A 17,480-nucleotide genomic window follows, 5' to 3' on the forward strand; every position below is an offset into this window, starting at 1 on the left:
TGGTGTGGCCGGACGAAGTGACTCGCCGTGCGTCAACAGAACGTGCAGCCATTGTGACGTCATCATGTCATCAGCCAAAGCCAGCGGTTTCATTTTCTAAAGTTTTTGAACATTTTGATTAATAACTTGAGAAATAATGCATGAATCTTTCAGATGAGGCAATTTCGGAATCCACGGGATAAAACTATACAGGAATATGTAAACATTTTACAGTTGGAGTGTTGTTTTTTCGAGGAGATGTGATTATACACACACACACATTCAAGATCAGAGTTTTAAGTATACAGGATGATAGTTTGCAGTTGACATGTAAAATATATACAGATATTTTTTTGTGAAATTTCTAAATAAATTATCTCAATATATTAAAATTTGTGTACGGTTTCCACCTATATCCCTGACTCCCGATGGTCACATATCAGATGGGAAACCACTATTTTTAAAAAAAATCAAAGGTATATTTTCATATAATTGCACTGATGGAACCTGGAGTAAAAATCCAACTGTGGAAGAATTCCGCAAGTCGAACAACACAATTGTCAACATTTCAGGCCAAGACCCTGCATCAGGATTAATTTCATCATTGCATTTCTGCATTAAAAAAAACACATTTGTGTAATTTAGCATACAGAGTCCAAACCTCTTGCTACTTATTTGCAGTTACAACTTACAAAATAAAGTCACGCAAAAGGAGATTATTTGGCCCTCTATACCTGCAACAATTGTTTTGAAAGAGAAAGCTAAACAGTCTGCCTTCCTTCATTTTACCCCTGCAAATGTCTGTATATTTTCTTCCGCTGCTGTTTCAGACATTGCACTGCAGCACAATGCATTGTAGTGGATGCGGAGTTGTCCGTTAAAGAACGAGGCAGGCACGAAGTTTGTCCGAAATACTGGTTCTTTATTCTACACTAATTCTCCTCACTCACCAACACTGTGCGCACGCGATTAACCCTTAAATACTCCCCAGGGACACCCGTGACCAAACCGTGACCCCTACCTCTCGTCACCGGGACACGTGATCCCCCCCCCCCCCCAAGAGCCGAAGGTTATGTACAATGCGTAGCCCATTACCCAGTGCTGCCACATTACCCTCCCCAGAATCAGAGGCACAAAAACGGATGGGCAATCGAAAAAGGCGGCCGGACCTCATACGTTCGTCGCCAAGCAAAGGTTTATTTTCTGGTAGGGACGATCTAGGTGGGACCCGAGATGGCGGACGCCCTCGATGGCAAGGCTTGGCCATCCAGACTGGCTCGCTCAGGTCCAAATCGGCTGGCTTCAAACGAGCCACAATCACGGTCTCCCCCCGATCCCCCATGTCCAATTCACAAGTCGTGGGCCGTGCCATAGCACCCGAAAAGGACCTTCGGAAGGGCGATGCAAGGGCGACCTGTGGGCGTCGCGGCAGAGGAAGACATACTGACAGTCCGCAAGAGCCAGCGGCATGTGAGGTGGAGCAACACCATGCCGAGACGTTGGGACGTTCCACCAACCCATTCGACTGGGGGTGATAGGCCGTCGAGTGGTGGAGCTGATCCCCCAACAGGCGAGCCATTGCTGACCACAGCTCCGACATGAATTGGGCACCCCTGTCTGACGAGATGTCCAGCGGTCCCCGATATGGACAACCCAATAGGCCACCAGGGCACACGCGCATGACGTGGTCGAGGTGTCGACAAGCGGGATAGCCTCTGGCCACCGGGTGAAACGGTCTACCACCCTGAGCAACTGCAATTCCGCGGGACGGAGGCAGCAGCCCCATGACATCCACGTGGAAGTGGTCGAAACGTCGGCGAGGTACCGCAAAGTCTTGAACTGGCGCCCGGACATACGATGAACCTTCGATGTTTGACAAGGAATGCACGTCCGGGGCCCAATGACCAACCTGCTTCCGCAACCTGTGCTATATGAATCTAGCAGCAACCAATGCCACCGTTGTCCGGATGGATGGATGGGTGGTCCAAACCATGAATGGCGTCGAATACCCGATGACGCCAGGCCGCCGGAACAATAGGCCACGGCTGCCCCGTGGAGATGTCACACAGGACCGTGATGCCAGCGGAACTCAAAGGCCTCCAGCACCAGCCCTGTGATGGCAGTTCGGTACGCCCTCATCTCCTTGTCCGCTAGCTGTGCCGCCGCCAAAGCGGAGTTACCGATTCCTGGGAACGCGTCGAGAACGGCCTTAACAGCCGGGCGGGACAAGGCTTCCGTGACCAGGTTATTTTTCCCAGAGATGTGGCGGATGTCTGTCGTGGAATCGGAAATAGCGGTGAGGTGGCGCTGCTGCCAAGCGGACCAAGGGACAGCCACCTTGGCAAAGGAGAAAGCGAGGGGCTTATAGTCAGTAAACGCTACCAAGTTCCAGCCCTCCAGGTAATAACGGAAATGCCTCACCGCCAGGTATAAAGTGAGCAGTTCCCGGTGCTGTATTTATTCTCTGCCAGGTTGAGTTGGCGGCTGAAAAATGCGAGAGGCCGCCAGTGACCATCTACAAACTGTTCCAATATACCACCAACCGCAGAGTCCAATGTGTCCACAGTGAGTGCTGTAGGGGAGTCGACCCGCGGATGTACCAGCATCGTCGCCCGAGCCAATGCCTCTTTCGCCCCCTTGAAGGCTGCCACGGCAACGTCGGTCCACTGCACGTCCTGCCGCTTGCCCGACAACAGTTGAAATAGCAGCCACATTATTCTCGCCGCCACCACCGGCACAAATCGGTGGTAGAACTATATTATTCCTCCGAATTCCTGCAAGCCCCGCACTGTGGAAGGCCGTGGAAACTGACGAATGGCATCTACCCTGTCTGCTAGAGGCACCGCACCGAACTGGCACTTATCTGGATTTAATACCAACCCGAACTCGCTCAGGCGCTGGCACAATAACGGGAGGTGGGCGCAATGTTCCCGCCACCAGGATGTCATCAAGATAAATGAAGACAAAACCCAGCCCCCGTCCCATCAGGCGTTGGAATGCCTGTGCGGCGTTCTTAAGGCCGAAGGGCATATGCACAAGTTACAGAGTTGACGTGGAAAAGCTTTTCCCACTGAGAGTAGGGAAGATTCAAACAAGGGGACATGACTTGAGAATTAAGGGACTGAAGTTTTAGGGGTAACATGAGGGGGAACTTCTTTACTCAGAGAGTGGTAGCTGTGTGGAATGAGCTTCCAGTGAAGGTGGTGGAGGCAGGTTCGTTTTTTTATCATTAAAAATAAATTGGATAGTTATATGGATGGGAAGGGAATGGAGGGTTATGGTCTGAGCGCAGGTAGATGGGACTAGGGGAGATTATGTGTTCGGCACAGACTAGAAGGGTCGAGATGGCCTGTTTCCGTGCTGTAATTGTTATATGGTTTATATGGTTAAATTCGAAAAGCCCGAAGGGGGTGATGATAGCCGTTTTGGGCACATCCTCTGGTCACACGGGGATCTGATTGTACCCCCGGACCAGGTCGATTTTGGAGAAGAATTTAGCCAGATGGGCAGAGAATTCAGCCAGATTGGCAGAGAAGTCCTGAATGTGAGGGACGGGTACCAGTCTGCAATCGTAGTGTCATTCAGGCGTCAGTAGTCGCCGCAAGACCTTGGCCACCATGTGCAAAGGGTAGGCCCATGTTTAATCGCCAAACAATTCCCATTGCTTCCATCTTTTGGAACTCCCTCCGCCTTTGCAAGCTGGTGTTGGTTGGAGGCCAGTCTGCGGGCAACGGTATGAAGCAGTGGTCCCAAAATCAGAATGTGATGCTGGACCCCATGTTTCGGGTTGATTAAGTTGAACTGAGGGCTCAGGATAGCCGGGTAGTCTGCCACAATTTGTGCATATTGTCCACCACCGCCACCGGGTTACGAATTGGCACAGAAAACGCAGCAGGGCGCAAGAAGATTGCGTCGAGCGTAGAAGCATGGACAAGGCGCTGTCCCCTCACATCCACCTACAGAGATTGCGCCCGGAGAAAATCTGCACCCAACAGTGGCTGGGTCACGTCTGCCAAGAAAATTGGCAGGCGCCAAATATCACAGATCTGGTGCGGACCCCATACGTCCGTATGGGGCTGCCATTCACAGCAGTCAACAAGTCCCCCGCTTACCGGCACGTGTGTTTATCCCGGACGGAGGCACCATGCTGACCTTGGTTCCCGTATCAACCAAAAATCTTCGGCACGAACGCCCGGTTCCAGGCCGAAAGGCGATGAACTTTGCCGACCGCTGCGGTGATTACCGGCGGCCGGCCACAGCGTTTCCCGGAAACGCACAGGGTGGGCGGCATTGGAGAGCCGCAGAGCCCCAACACTGGTGGTAAAAGCACCAATGCCCCTTTAAGGATTTTCCCTTTAATGACTTCCCGTTTAAGGGCAGGCTCCAGATGTTCCATGGAGCCCCTGGTGGGCGTGGTTCTAGGTCTCTGCGCCTTCCTGGGCACTATGGACACCCCATCCTGCTGGCCCACTTCCTGCGTCTGGACAGCCACAGCTCGTCGGCATGCTCCGCTAGAGCCTGGGGGTTTTCAAAACTTACCCCTGCGAGGAGTGGCCGGATGTCGTCTGGAAGCTGTTGCAGGTAGGCATATTCAAAAAGCATGCAGTGGCGGTGGCCATCCATGAGCGAGAGCACCTCGCTCATTAGGGCCAATGGTTTACGGTTGCCGAGCCCGCCCATGTTGTAAATGCGAGCCGTTCGCTTCATCCGACTGAGGCCGAAGGTATGGAGCAGCAACGCCTTAAGGCCGCCATATTTTTCGGTCGCTGCTGGATACTGCAGGAAGGGGATGATTCGCCCGGCCGTTTCATGGTCGAGCGCATCAACCACATAACAGTAGCGGGTCTCATCGTTGGTTACCCAGCGAACGTAGAATTCTGATTCGGCCTGCCGGAGCCATACCTACGGCTGGATGGTCCAGGTCGGCAGCTTCAGGGCGAAGGCGCTGAGTTGGGTCTGGTTGTCGGCAGCGGCGAAGAGATGGGTTTTGGCGCGGTGTATTTTCTTCCATAAAATCTATTCTGGACGTCGGGGTCACCAAATGTAGCAGACGTGGAGTTGTCCGTTAAAGAACGAGGCAGACATGATGTTTGTCCGAAATACTGGTTCTTTATTCTACACTAATTCTCCTCACTCACCAACACTGTGCACGCGCTATTAACCTTTAATACTCCCCAGCGGCACCCGTGACCAAACCGTGACGCCTACCTCTCATCAACCGGGACATGTGACCCCCCCCCCAAGAACCGAAGGTTATGTACAGTACATGGACCATCAACTAGTACCGCCACATTATAATACAAATCCCCTCATCTTTCCTCACTTTTTCTCCGAACCAAACTCCCAGTTTTCTAATGCTATCTTACCTCCTGTAACTGAATATCTCATCTTCAACTACAATTCCAGATCTAACTCAGATGACTAAAGTTACTCAAACCTCCTGTAAGGTATATGTAATGCCACAGTGAGTTCACCAGGCACCTCCTCACTGTGATGGAAGGTAAAAGTCTTAAAGTCTTTGTCTCTTCCCTCCTTGTTCTCCCTCTGCGCCGAGGTGATCCAGGCTTCGGATGCTGTGACCCCACCGGGCGATGGTAAGTAATGTCAGTCCCGCGGCTGAATCCAAGCGCCGCGAACGGGCCGGTTCAAACTCTGCGGCCCGGGGTGGTCGAAGCCGCCAAAGCCCCGATGCTGCCAGCTCCGCCATTAGGCCTCTGCGCAGACGGAGACGGGGAATACGACAAGAAAAGTCGCATTCCCCCGAAGGAAGAGACCAAAAACATGTTTCACCCACCCACCCACACACGTACACAACCTAATAAAACAAAATTAACTAAAACAGGACAAAAGAACAACAAAAAAAAAAGAACAGACGGACTGCAGGCAAGCCGCAGCTGCTAAGGCAGCGCCCCCATCTTGGGCTGAAGGACCATTCAATATGATTATGGCTGATCATCCAGAATCAATACCCCGTTCCTGTTTTTCCTCATCTCAGTCCTAAATGACCTACCCCTTATTTTTAAACCGTGATCCCTGTTTTTGGACTCTTCCAACATCGGGAACATTTTTCCTGCATCTAGTCTGTCCAATCACTTAAGAATTTTATTTATTTAAGGTTCTATAAGATCCTCTCTCATCCTAAATTCCAGTGAAAAAAAAGCTCAGTCGATCCATTCTTTCATAATATGTCAGTCCCACCATCCCGGTAATTAACCTGATGAACCTACGCTGCCTTCCCTCAATAGCAAGAATGTACTTCCTCAAATTAGGAGATCAAAACTGCACACAATACTCCATATGCTAATCAAAGTTAAATCAGACAATACTAACATTTTCAATGGTGGGAATGTCCAACACTAGAGGGCATAGCTATGAGGTGCGAGGGGGAAAAGAGTAATGGATATATGCAGACAATTATTTTTTACACAGAGGGTAATGGGGGGCCTGGAATGCATTGCCATGCATTATAGGGGAGACAGATACGATAGTGAAGAGGCTTTTAGAGAGTCATATGGAAGTGCAGGGAATAGAGGGAAAGGGATCATGCACAGGCAGATGAGATCAGTTTAACTTGGCATCATGTCCTGCACAAATATTGTGTGTCGAAGAGCCTGTTCCTGTGCTGACGGTTCTATGTAAGTCTTAATTAAAAGTGTTATCCCGATCACAACTTTACAAAGGCTCTACCAATCTGGATACACAGGCCCATATAATTAAGAAAGACAAACACTTTCTAGTGATTTTGAGCATCTCGCAGTGCACTTTACAACCAACAAGGAGTTTTTTGAAATGTAGTCACTGTTGTAAATGTGGAAAACAGGGCAACTAATTTGCACAGTGGACCCCACAAAGGGTAGAACAGGATAATCCATTTTTAGTGATGTCAGTAGAGGGATAAATATTAACCAGGGTAATCGGGAGAAATCCATTATTTTCTTTGAATTACTTGCATGGGATCTCTTCCACCCATCTGAGAAAGCAGGCGAAGCCTTGATTTAATGTTTCTGAAGATGCCCTTTGCATTGCAGCATCAGCTCCATTTTTTGTGAACTAGTCTTTAGAGTAGGATTTGAACCCCATGATCTTCTGACTCAGCATTGTGAATGTAATCCGAGGCACAACTAACACCCAATAAAATTCCACCAACCAATAGACAGAGGAGCAGGGGCTATTTTATAGTGTGGGTGCTGAAAGCCATTTATCATAATGCCAGCTTCGTCTGACAGCACTTACAATCACTTCACAGTTCCCGCGCCCTTGTCAATGGGGTACTGTTTACCAACGCTCTATGATCTTTGCTTTTTACTGAGGGCCCATCATTCCAAATATCCATCCTCATGTAATTCAAACTGAATAAACAATTAATCAAGAAAGAAAGCACAAAGAGAAATAAATTTGCTTAGGCTTTCACAAGCTATATTGTCAGGTCTCTGAGCCATAGAAATATGAATAGATTGGCAAATTCAATAATATCAATTTTGAGATCAGGTTCGAGAATACTGACATGAAAATCTTGCATATAAAAACTAACTTAGAGCATGACATTAAAAGAACTAATAAGAGTCAAAATCAAAAAAATACTCTACAAAGTTATTTATTTATTAATGAAAGATACGCTGGATTTTTGGTTTGTCAATATTTAATGGGTGAAGTTAATATATTGAATGTTTAAATGACAATTTGAGCTTCCACTTTCAAGTTTCAGCAAATGATTTTGAAACAAAACTGTACACGATTGGTATAAGGAAAAGCCACTAACCTAAAGGTATGACTTTCTAAACTGTAAACATGCAAACAAGATAAGTTGCACTTACACTTGTTCTGGACGTCACAAAGTACTTCACAGCCAAAGCAGTTTTTAGAGGGTTGTCATTATTATCAACATAGGGCACAGTTGCGAATTCATGCACAGCAGGATCCCACAAAGAGCAACAAGATGCTGATCAGATAATCAATTCCAATGGTAATGGTGAAGGGGTTATAAACATTGAAGGGAACTCCATTACTGATCTTCAAACAGAGACATTGTTTTTTTGCCCTAGAGTGAGCCTCGAATTAAATTCCAAGAAATAATTCAATAAAGGAAACATTGCAACCAAAGAACTGAAATACTACATTCCACAAATCCTTAATCCGTACTTATCAAAAGTATTGGCTCTAAGTTTCCAATTGTTTGTGATGCATGAACAATAAAAACAATATTTTCTTGAAGGATTAGCTCAGCAAAGTTAAAAATCATAAATGCAGCAACTCTCTTTTGTCCAAAGTGCTTTATTTATATTATGCATCAAAACAGAGCAGCTTCTGTGATGAAATCAAATTTTAATTGACTGCTGTATAATTACAAGTTGACCTAAGTAAAAGGAGCTTGAAATTTCTATTTCCTGAATTTGAAATAAATAAAGCATACAGGTCCATGTTTTACTAACTGAGTTATCCTGATGATGATTCTAGAAATTCAGCACTCTATCAGTTAACCCAAACTAAGAAAGAAGAAAGACAGAGTCTGTAAGAGTCTAAGTGATTTGGCTTAATTGGATATGTTGTAGGAAATAGGTTACACTTCTGATTTTTATAACCTGTACTTTAAAGCTTTGCTGGCCAAAAAAAGGGGAAACTGCCCATTAACTTATCAGTTCCAGGCCTTGCCTTTTTAATTGGCAACCTCAGGGCTACTTTCATCACTTGTCGACTTCATCCTTGCAGTCAATCTCTTTTTCTTTGGGATATTACTTAATCTTTGGCTTGTTGGTGTCCCTGACACAGTGCAGCCCACACTAGAAAGCAAAGAGACATTCAGGCTTTGCAGAAAAAGGAAATGTACCTTTCACATTGCATGGTTTGACGGAACATGCATCATACTTGTCTACATCACTCCACTCTATTTTGCCAGTTTCAAAGCACCTTAAGACGCTACAAAAATCACAAACACCCATGTACGACAAACCAAGAATAAAATCTGTAAAAACCTAAATTCTTAGTTTCTTTTATAATCCAGATGATTATTTGTTTGTATTATTGCTGCAGAACTACAGTAGCATGGGAAAGTTCACATTTCCCATCTGTCCAAAGTACTAATAGGTTTGAAGCTCAACTTCATTATTAATGTGACATAAACTTTATGTACAGTAATATCTTCGAGCACATGTCTCAATGCAGCCACAACATGGCGTGACAGATGCTCAGTGTGCTCCTGCACTCAATCCTGTGTTGAAGATTAGCAGAACCTCTGTAATTGGGTCTTTGGAATGTCATCTGCCATGAATTATATACACCTGGGAACATGGTTTGATGCTCAATATGGACAGATTACTGGAATTTTCAAACCACGCTTTCTTTGTAATTGACATTTAAATTGTTTGAAGTTTCTCATTAACTTCTTTTATAAATTAAGTACAGATGTATATGACTTAACAGTGTACAGTACAAGGAAAATTGATGGCTAAATCACAACTTTTCAAAAAAATCATGCACCCATGGATTTAACTCTTCCAATGCTGATGAGCTCAAAACTCAGCATTCTTGTTTGAATATCTTTTTTTATTTCACCAATTCTTCCCAACAGTTTTGCTTCAGTAGTTTGCCAGATGCTTGAATTGCAAGACTGAGCACAATCATAAGGCTGACACTTCCGTGCAGAACCGAAAGAGAGCTGCAGTACCAGAGGGACTTCTTCACCCAGAGAGTAGCATGTACCTGGAAAACACTGCCCGAGAGAGTGGGGGAAGAAGAGCCACTGACAAAGTCTATTAAGTTTCCAGATGAGCATTTGAATCACTTCAGGATCGAAGGCTACGGGCCAAGTGCTGGAAGAAGTGATTCCCACTGGTTGGAGTGGACATGGTGGGCCGAATTACCTGTTTCCATGCTGCATATTTCTAAGAAGTGCAGTCTTTTACATGATGCATTAATTGAAGACTTCCTCCTCTCCCAGGTTGAAAGAAAATAATCCCAAAGCAGTATTTCAAAGAGGTGCAGTAAGCATGGTAAATATTTATCCCTCACTTAACTTTTCTAAAAGGGATCATCTGATAACTTTGCTGATTGTAGAAGCTGCTTTGAACAAAATAGAGCTGTACTTTTTCCTCCATAACAATAATTCCACCTCAATGGTACTTCACTGACAGTGCCATGTTCTGAGAGATGCTTAAGTTCAAACTTAAGCAGACACAAAAAGTCTCTGTTTAAATTATACACCGTGGACTCTAAGGCTCCTTGATAGATCAGCTGTGAGATTTGGCCACAAGTTCCAGATTCAACATCTTGCCTATGTGGATGTTGAATATCCGAGTGCATGATTTATAAAAGGCTGGAATGCCACTCCAGCAAGTCGTTAGGAAAACAAATGGAATGTTTTCATTTATTGCTCAGGGAATTGAATACAAAAGTAGAAAGATAATGGTTCAATTTTATAGGCTATTGGTGAGACCACATCTGGAATATTGTGTATAGTACTGGTCTTACTTAAGAAAATATGTTACTACATTGGAAGCAGACCAGGCAAGATTTAATATTAATGCCTGGACTGGGATGAATTTGTCTTGTTGAGAAAGGTTGGACAAACTAGACTTGTTGCACAAGGGGCATAGATGGAGTAGATAACGAACATTTTTGTCCAAAGTAGACATATCTAAAATTAGAGATCTTAGGTTTAAGGTAAAGGATAGGAGGATTTGAGGAGAAACGAGGCCAAATCCTTTCATCCTGTGCTTGGAATCTCAAACTGTTGTAGGGTGGTGAAGGTGATGAGCAATTCAGATATTTCCTCTTCAGGGAGAATATACAGTGCCCTCCATAATGTTTGGGACAAAGACCCTCATTTATTTATTTGCCTCTGTACTCGACAATTTGAGATTTGTAATAGAAAAAAATCACATGTAACCACAAAGTGCACATTGTCAGATTTTAATAAAGACCATTATTATACATTTAGAGCAGTGTTTATACATAGTCCCCTCATTTCAGGGCACCAGAACGTTTGGGACAGCAATGTCATGTAAATGAAAGTAGTAATGTTTAGCAAATTGCATGCAATGACTGCTTGAAGTCTGCGATTCATGGACATCACTAGTTGCTGGGTGTCTTCTCTGGTGATGCTCTGCCAGGCCTGTATTGCAGCCATCTTTAGCTTATGCTTGTTTTGGGGACTAGTCACCTTCAGTTTTCTATTCAGCATATAAAAGATATTCTCAATTGAGTTCAAATCGGGTGATTGACTTGGCCACTCAAGAATATAGCATTCTTTAGCTTTGAAACACCTTTGTTGTTTTAACGGTCTGTTTGGGATCATTGGCTTGCTGTAGAATGAACCTCCGGTCAATGAGTTTTGAGGAATTTGTTTGAACTTGAGCGATAGGATGTGTCTATATACTTCAGAATTCATTATGCTACTACCATTAGCAGTTGTATCATCAATAAAGATGAGTAAGCCAGTACCTTCAGCAGCCTTACATGCCTAGGCCATAACACCCCCACCACCGTGTTTCACAGATGAGGTGGTATGCTTTGGATCCTGCGCAGTTCCTTCTCTCCTCCATACTTTGTTCTTTCCATCACTCTGATATAAGTTACTCTTCATCTCATCTGTCCACAAGACCTTTTTCCAGAACTGTGGTTGCTCTTTTAAGTACTTCTTGGCAAACTGTAACCTGGCCACCTTATTTTTGCAGCTAACCAGTGGTTTGCATCTTGCAGTGTAGCCTATGAATTTCTGTTCATGAAGTCTTCTGCGGACAGTGGTCATTGACAAATCCACACCTGACTCCTGAAGAGTGTTTCTGATCTGTAGGACAGGTGATTGGGGATTTTTCTTTATTATAGAGAGAATTCTTCTGTCATCGGCTGTGGAGGTCTTCCTGGGCCTGCCAGTCCCTTTGCGATTCGTAAGCTCACCAGTGCTCTTTTCTTCTTAATGATGTTCCAAACAATTAATTTTGGTAAGCGTAAGGTTTGGCTGATGTCTCTAACATTTTTATTCATGTTTCTCAGTCTCATAATGGCTTTGTTGACTTTCATTGGCACAACTTTGGTCCTCATGTTGCTAAACAGTAATAAAAGTTTCCAAAGGTGATGTAAAGACTGGAGGAAAGACGAGGTGCTGAGAGCTCTCTTATACCTGCATTAAGGAGGCAATTAAACATACCTGAGCAATTACAAACACCTGCGGAGCCAGGTGTCCAAAACATTATGGTGCCTTGTAATGAGGAACTTTGTATAAACACAGCTGTAATTTCTACATGGTGAAACCAAAATGTATAAAAATGGTCTTTATTAAAATCTGACAATGAGCACTTTAACCACATGTGATTTTTTTTCTATTACAAATCTCAAATTGTGGAGTACAGAGGCGAATAAATAAATGATGGGTCTTTGTCCCAAACATTACGGAGGGCACTGTAAAACCAGGAGTCACTATTTCAAAAAAAAAGGGTAGCTCCCACCCACCCACTTTAGTGTAATCTGCAACTTACTAATCATGCCTTGTACATTCTCATCCAAACCATTGATATAATGGAGTGATATGAATTATGTGCAGGCAGATAGGAATTGGTCTTGGCACCATGTTTGACACAAACATTGGGCCTACGGGCCTTTTCCTGTGCTGTACTGTTCTATGCCTGGGAGAAAAGGATTGAACGCAGCTACAGTAGCGTTTAGGTAAACATCCAACACTCACTGTCTAGTTCAAACATGCAGAGTAGAGTCTAGGAGATGTATTTGAGACTTCCTGCCAGTTGGTGGCAGCAAAGTTGTATTCCAGCAGGAGACAGCACCTTCAGGAGAGAAGGAAAGAATGGGGAATGGGGAATCAAAATGTCTTTATAATTTTCAACAGCTTCATAAAACCAATGAGCAATGAACTTTCATAACCCTTCACCTTTGTAATTTTTACTTAGTATTACGCAATACAGAAAGTGGCCATTCCAACCACTTGCCTGTGACACTCCACCCAGCAAGCCCTTTTGCTGTGCAGGTTTTATCTACATTGAGGACATGTCCAATACCTTTAGACAGATTCTATCTGCTTCTTTCACACCTTCAGGAGGCATGTTCTTGATCACAATAACTGTCTGGAAAAAAAAAATAGCTAAGCCTTTGTTTCATTTGTAACCAATTAAACTAATGCCCTCTGATTCCTGACCTTAATGCCACAGGAATCCATTAGTCCACATAACCCAATGGGAAACACAATGACTTTGAACTCTTCTATTAAATCTCTCCTGAGCTATGTCCTGTTCTATGTAAAACAGACCCACATCTCGAACCTTTACAAGTCCTGTATCCTTGGTATCATTAGTAATGCTCACTTACTTCAACAGCATCAACAACTGTTTTCCAATAGTTTAGCAAGCTGATATCATGATTGGCCTTGTCTGTCCACAGACAGGAAGGAAGGCAATGTGGAAGAAGTATAGGAAGGGGAAAGGATGTGAGGTTTGGGTGAAATAGGAATCCCAAAACATTACATTTTAGTAAAATGTGTGTAGTGAGGTTATGGACCCGTATGCACATTTGTCCCATAACATTAAGGACATGCTTATACATCCATCCAAAAGCTAGCAACTGTGTAGTTCTCGACAAACAAATAAAGGGCTCAAACTTTTCTGTTTGGCTTCGGCAGAGATAGGACTGAGCTTCTGCACCCTTAGATTAAAAAGGCTCCTATTTCCTGATCTCCATACAAAGAACCTTCCAGAAACAGGGGTGTGGGTGCAGAACAAGTCATAAATACCGCTTCTTAACAAACAGTCTATTGGGACACAGGTCAAAGTACACACAGAATGAATGGGCACATGGCCAAAACATGAGGACTAACAGAGCTACATACAGGGTGCATGTATGTACTGTGGAGATAGGAGAGGAACAGAATCAAAAGAAAACCAAGCTCAAACTTATACATTTCCACCTATCCATCACCATATTCTTGATCTGCAACATTATTGTTAAGGATTGTTCTTTTCCTTAACAGCTCCCTTCCTGCTAAGTCCAACCTACCCTTTTCCTGGCTTAATGCATTCTGGTTCTAATAAAGGTCCCGGGTATGGCATTCACTGTTTCTCACTCTCCACGGATACCGCCTGGCTCACTGAGTGTTTCCAGCTATTTCTGTTTTCATTTTGGATTTCCAGCAGCTAAAGTGTTTTGAATTTGCTTGACAAATTGGCATTGTTTTTACAGAAAATAAGACAGAACCCAGAAGAATCTATAAAACAAATGTTGCGGAACAGAGTTGTTTTCTGCTGTATGGAAGTTAACTTGTTCCATACAGCACATGAGTTCTAAGGCTCCTGAAACTTGCATTCTTGGTAAGGCAGCAGAAATCACTCTCACTAATAAACATAGGTGTATATAATGCTATTACATATAATTTTACATAGAAATTATCCCATCAAATGATAATTTCAGATAAAAGTTACAACATCACATATCATCAATCAATCAGTTTTATTTGTTACATTGCACGTAAGTGCAAGTGAAATGAATTTGCCAGCAGTGGTACAATGAAAAGGAACATGCAGAAATTCCTGGGAGGACTTTTAATTAGATAATTCAACCTCTCACAAGTTTGCTGCAAATTGTTTGCCAATTTATGCATTTACATATATTAATGTTGTTAAGATAATACCAAATTACTCATTCATAAATCTGGCAATTAAAGATTAAAAAAAAAATCAATTTAAAGAAATCCCAGCTAGAATTCACCTAATTTCAACTAACAGTGTGCTAATAATGTGTGCTTAAAATCCTAGACAGGCATTATGTGCTAAATGTCCTCCTTCTGTTCTGCATCAGTCTATGACAAAAACACAGGATTCTTACCAACTGCTTTAGATGCATCTCCAGACTTGTTACAACCTTGTAAAACCAGCAACAACATGCCAGTCTACTTCTCAATAATGCTCAATTTTGAAAATGTACTCACAAATACACTCTTCTGTCAACTATTCTGAGGGGATGGTCTTGCAGAAAAAACCTTGCCATGTTCCCGAAGTACCTGTAGATAAGGTCACAACATTAATTCTAGCTGTTGGATAGTATTTAATAGTCACCATCTTGAATGAAGACTATCCAATGTGAGAAAGCAACCAAATGTTTGCATTCTTACAATGTGAGAGCCATCAGCCAAAGGCTATTTAGGCCAATTAAAATCCATCATGAGGTAGTCAATAATGAATAAATATCAAAAGAGAATGAATTAGAAATGTAAATACAATTTGCAGGACTCTGGAAAAACAAGGAAGAGGTTTGGGCAAATTGGATTTCTCTACCATCAGGTGGGTCTGAAGAAAGTATAATTTAAAACATTCAAAATGGAAGACAATTAAAAATGCACCTCCAATTAGAAGTATCAAGTAATAATGGTAATAGACACTTCAGGTATTACAAAGAAGGAAATTGGAATATACAACTCCAACAATATCATAAACTGTAATTACAGAACTCAAACTAGCAGCAAAAAATCATTAATTTATTTTTACCTCTCCGCATTTACAGTAAACTTCAATAATTATTGGTTTATTGGATGTTACTCTTAATAAACACAAACGCACTTTTACATCACTTGTTTTTGCAAATAGGCACATGAATATGTAGATAATGCAGGAAGAGGAGATTTGTTTAGCTTGGCATCCTGTTCGCCACAGACATTGCAGGCTGAAGGATCTTGTGCTGTAAGGGCCTGTCTCACGAGCATGCGACCTGCATGCGGCAAACGCGACCAAATCGGAAGCGGTGGCCGCGCGGAGGTCGAGTGAGTGACATGAAGTTCGAGCGAAGTCCGACGGGCGTGCGCAGCGTCATGACGCTGCATACGGCGTCAAGACGCTGCGCACGCCCGTCAAGGCGGCTGCGGGCCGGCAGGCCGTTGCCGCGTGGAATTTTTGAACGGTCAGTTTTTCGGAGCCCCGCGCGATGTCGGGACCAGCTCCGCACAACTCCATACGGCTCCGGTGATCGAAGTGGGACCGGCCCCCTCCAGCGATCGAAGTGGGACTGGCCCCGCGAGGTCGTACGGCTCAAGCGGCCACGTTAGGTCGCGCTTGCTGCATGGAGTCGCATGCTCGTGGGACAGGTCCTGTACTGTTTAGACTTACGAGATACAGTGTGGAAACAGCCCTTCGGCTCACCATGTCCACACCGACCAGCGATCACCACCTGTACACGAGCACTATCCTACACACTTGGGACAATTTATAATTTTTACCAAAGCCAATTAAACAACAAACCTGCATGACTTTGGAATGTGGGAGGAAACCAGAGCACCGGAAGAAAACCCACACGGTCACAGGGAGAACGTACAAACTCTGTGCAGGCAGAGTCTGTACAGCACCTGTACACAGGATCGAACCCAGGTCTCTGGCGCTGTAAAGCACAAACTCTACCGCTGTGGCAATGTGTTCTATGTTCTATTCACATGTTGAACTGTGGTGTAATACATTTTCCAGTGAATCCAATGAATTTAAAGGAAAAAGGAAATATACAAGCACTCCAGATTCAGCCATAAATCTAGCCATACTAATGATTCCAAACCCGGCTCCAGCAGCACTCCATTTTCCACTAAACTGTGGGCTCACATTGCAGGCTAATGAGCCAGGTGCCAGACCATCAGGATTCTCAGACAATTGGATGCCGATCATTGATATTTACCATATCTTTTCTACTGCTGCAGATGTAATAACAGAAATTAGCCTATGAAGGTTAATAGATAAGACACAAAATGCTGGAGTAACTCAGCATTAACTCAGCAGTATCTCTGAAGAGAAGGAATGGGTGATGTTTCGGGTCAAGACCCTTCTTCGTCTGCCTGTCCCGCTGTTACTCCGGCATTTTGTGTCTATCTTTGGTGTAAATCAGCAGCTGCAGTCCCTTCCTACATAGGAAGGATCTGCAGCTGCTGGTTTAAACCAAAGATAGACACAAAAAGCTGGAGTAACTCAGAGGGTCAGGCAGCATCTCTGGAGAAAAGGAATGAGGTTGAAATAGGTCTTGACTCGAAAGTTCACCTATTCCTTCCTTCATATGATGGCTAATAATCAGTTTGAATAATCGGTTAACATCAGGAATGCATAATCATGTGGTACTCAGAATTGAACATATATAACTAATATTGACCCTCAGAAACATGTGATTATGTAGTTCTATTAGGTTATAAAACATCCGAAGTTTTATCAAACAAAAATTGACTGCCACAGGAAGGAATAGGAGGTGATGAAACTTTAGTCCAAATGTAAGTTTTTGCATCTTAAAGGGGAAAAAATCTAGAACTAGAAACATAGCCAATGATGGAGGTACTAAATTCTAGGATAATCAAGAACCCAGTATTGTACGAATGTATGAAGGCTTGCAAGGAAGATTGCCAGGGAGGGGGAAGCTAAGGTTTCCAAAACAATGAGAATTTAAAAATAACTAATTGATTAAATGGAAAGTGATGGAATTCAGAGGGGCTCGGGTAAACATGGAAACATAGAAAATAGGTGCAGGAGTAGGCCATTCGGCCCTTC

The 17,480-nt window shown here is 43.8% G+C and overlaps 1 protein-coding gene across 1 annotated transcript in view; it reads right to left on the reverse strand.

Moving 5' to 3' along the window:
- Positions 1–17,480, reverse strand: part of clybl (citrate lyase beta like) — a 147,134-nt gene that overhangs the window by 127,373 nt on the left and 2,281 nt on the right. Inside the window, exon 2 of the mRNA XM_055636660.1 lies at positions 14,903–14,974. Coding sequence (XP_055492635.1) covers positions 14,903–14,974 — 72 coding nt within the window. The remainder of the gene's footprint in view (positions 1–14,902; positions 14,975–17,480) is intronic.

Source organism: Leucoraja erinacea, chromosome 6 (assembly GCF_028641065.1).
Source record: "Leucoraja erinacea ecotype New England chromosome 6, Leri_hhj_1, whole genome shotgun sequence".
NCBI classification, from domain to species: Eukaryota; Metazoa; Chordata; class Chondrichthyes; order Rajiformes; family Rajidae; genus Leucoraja; species Leucoraja erinaceus.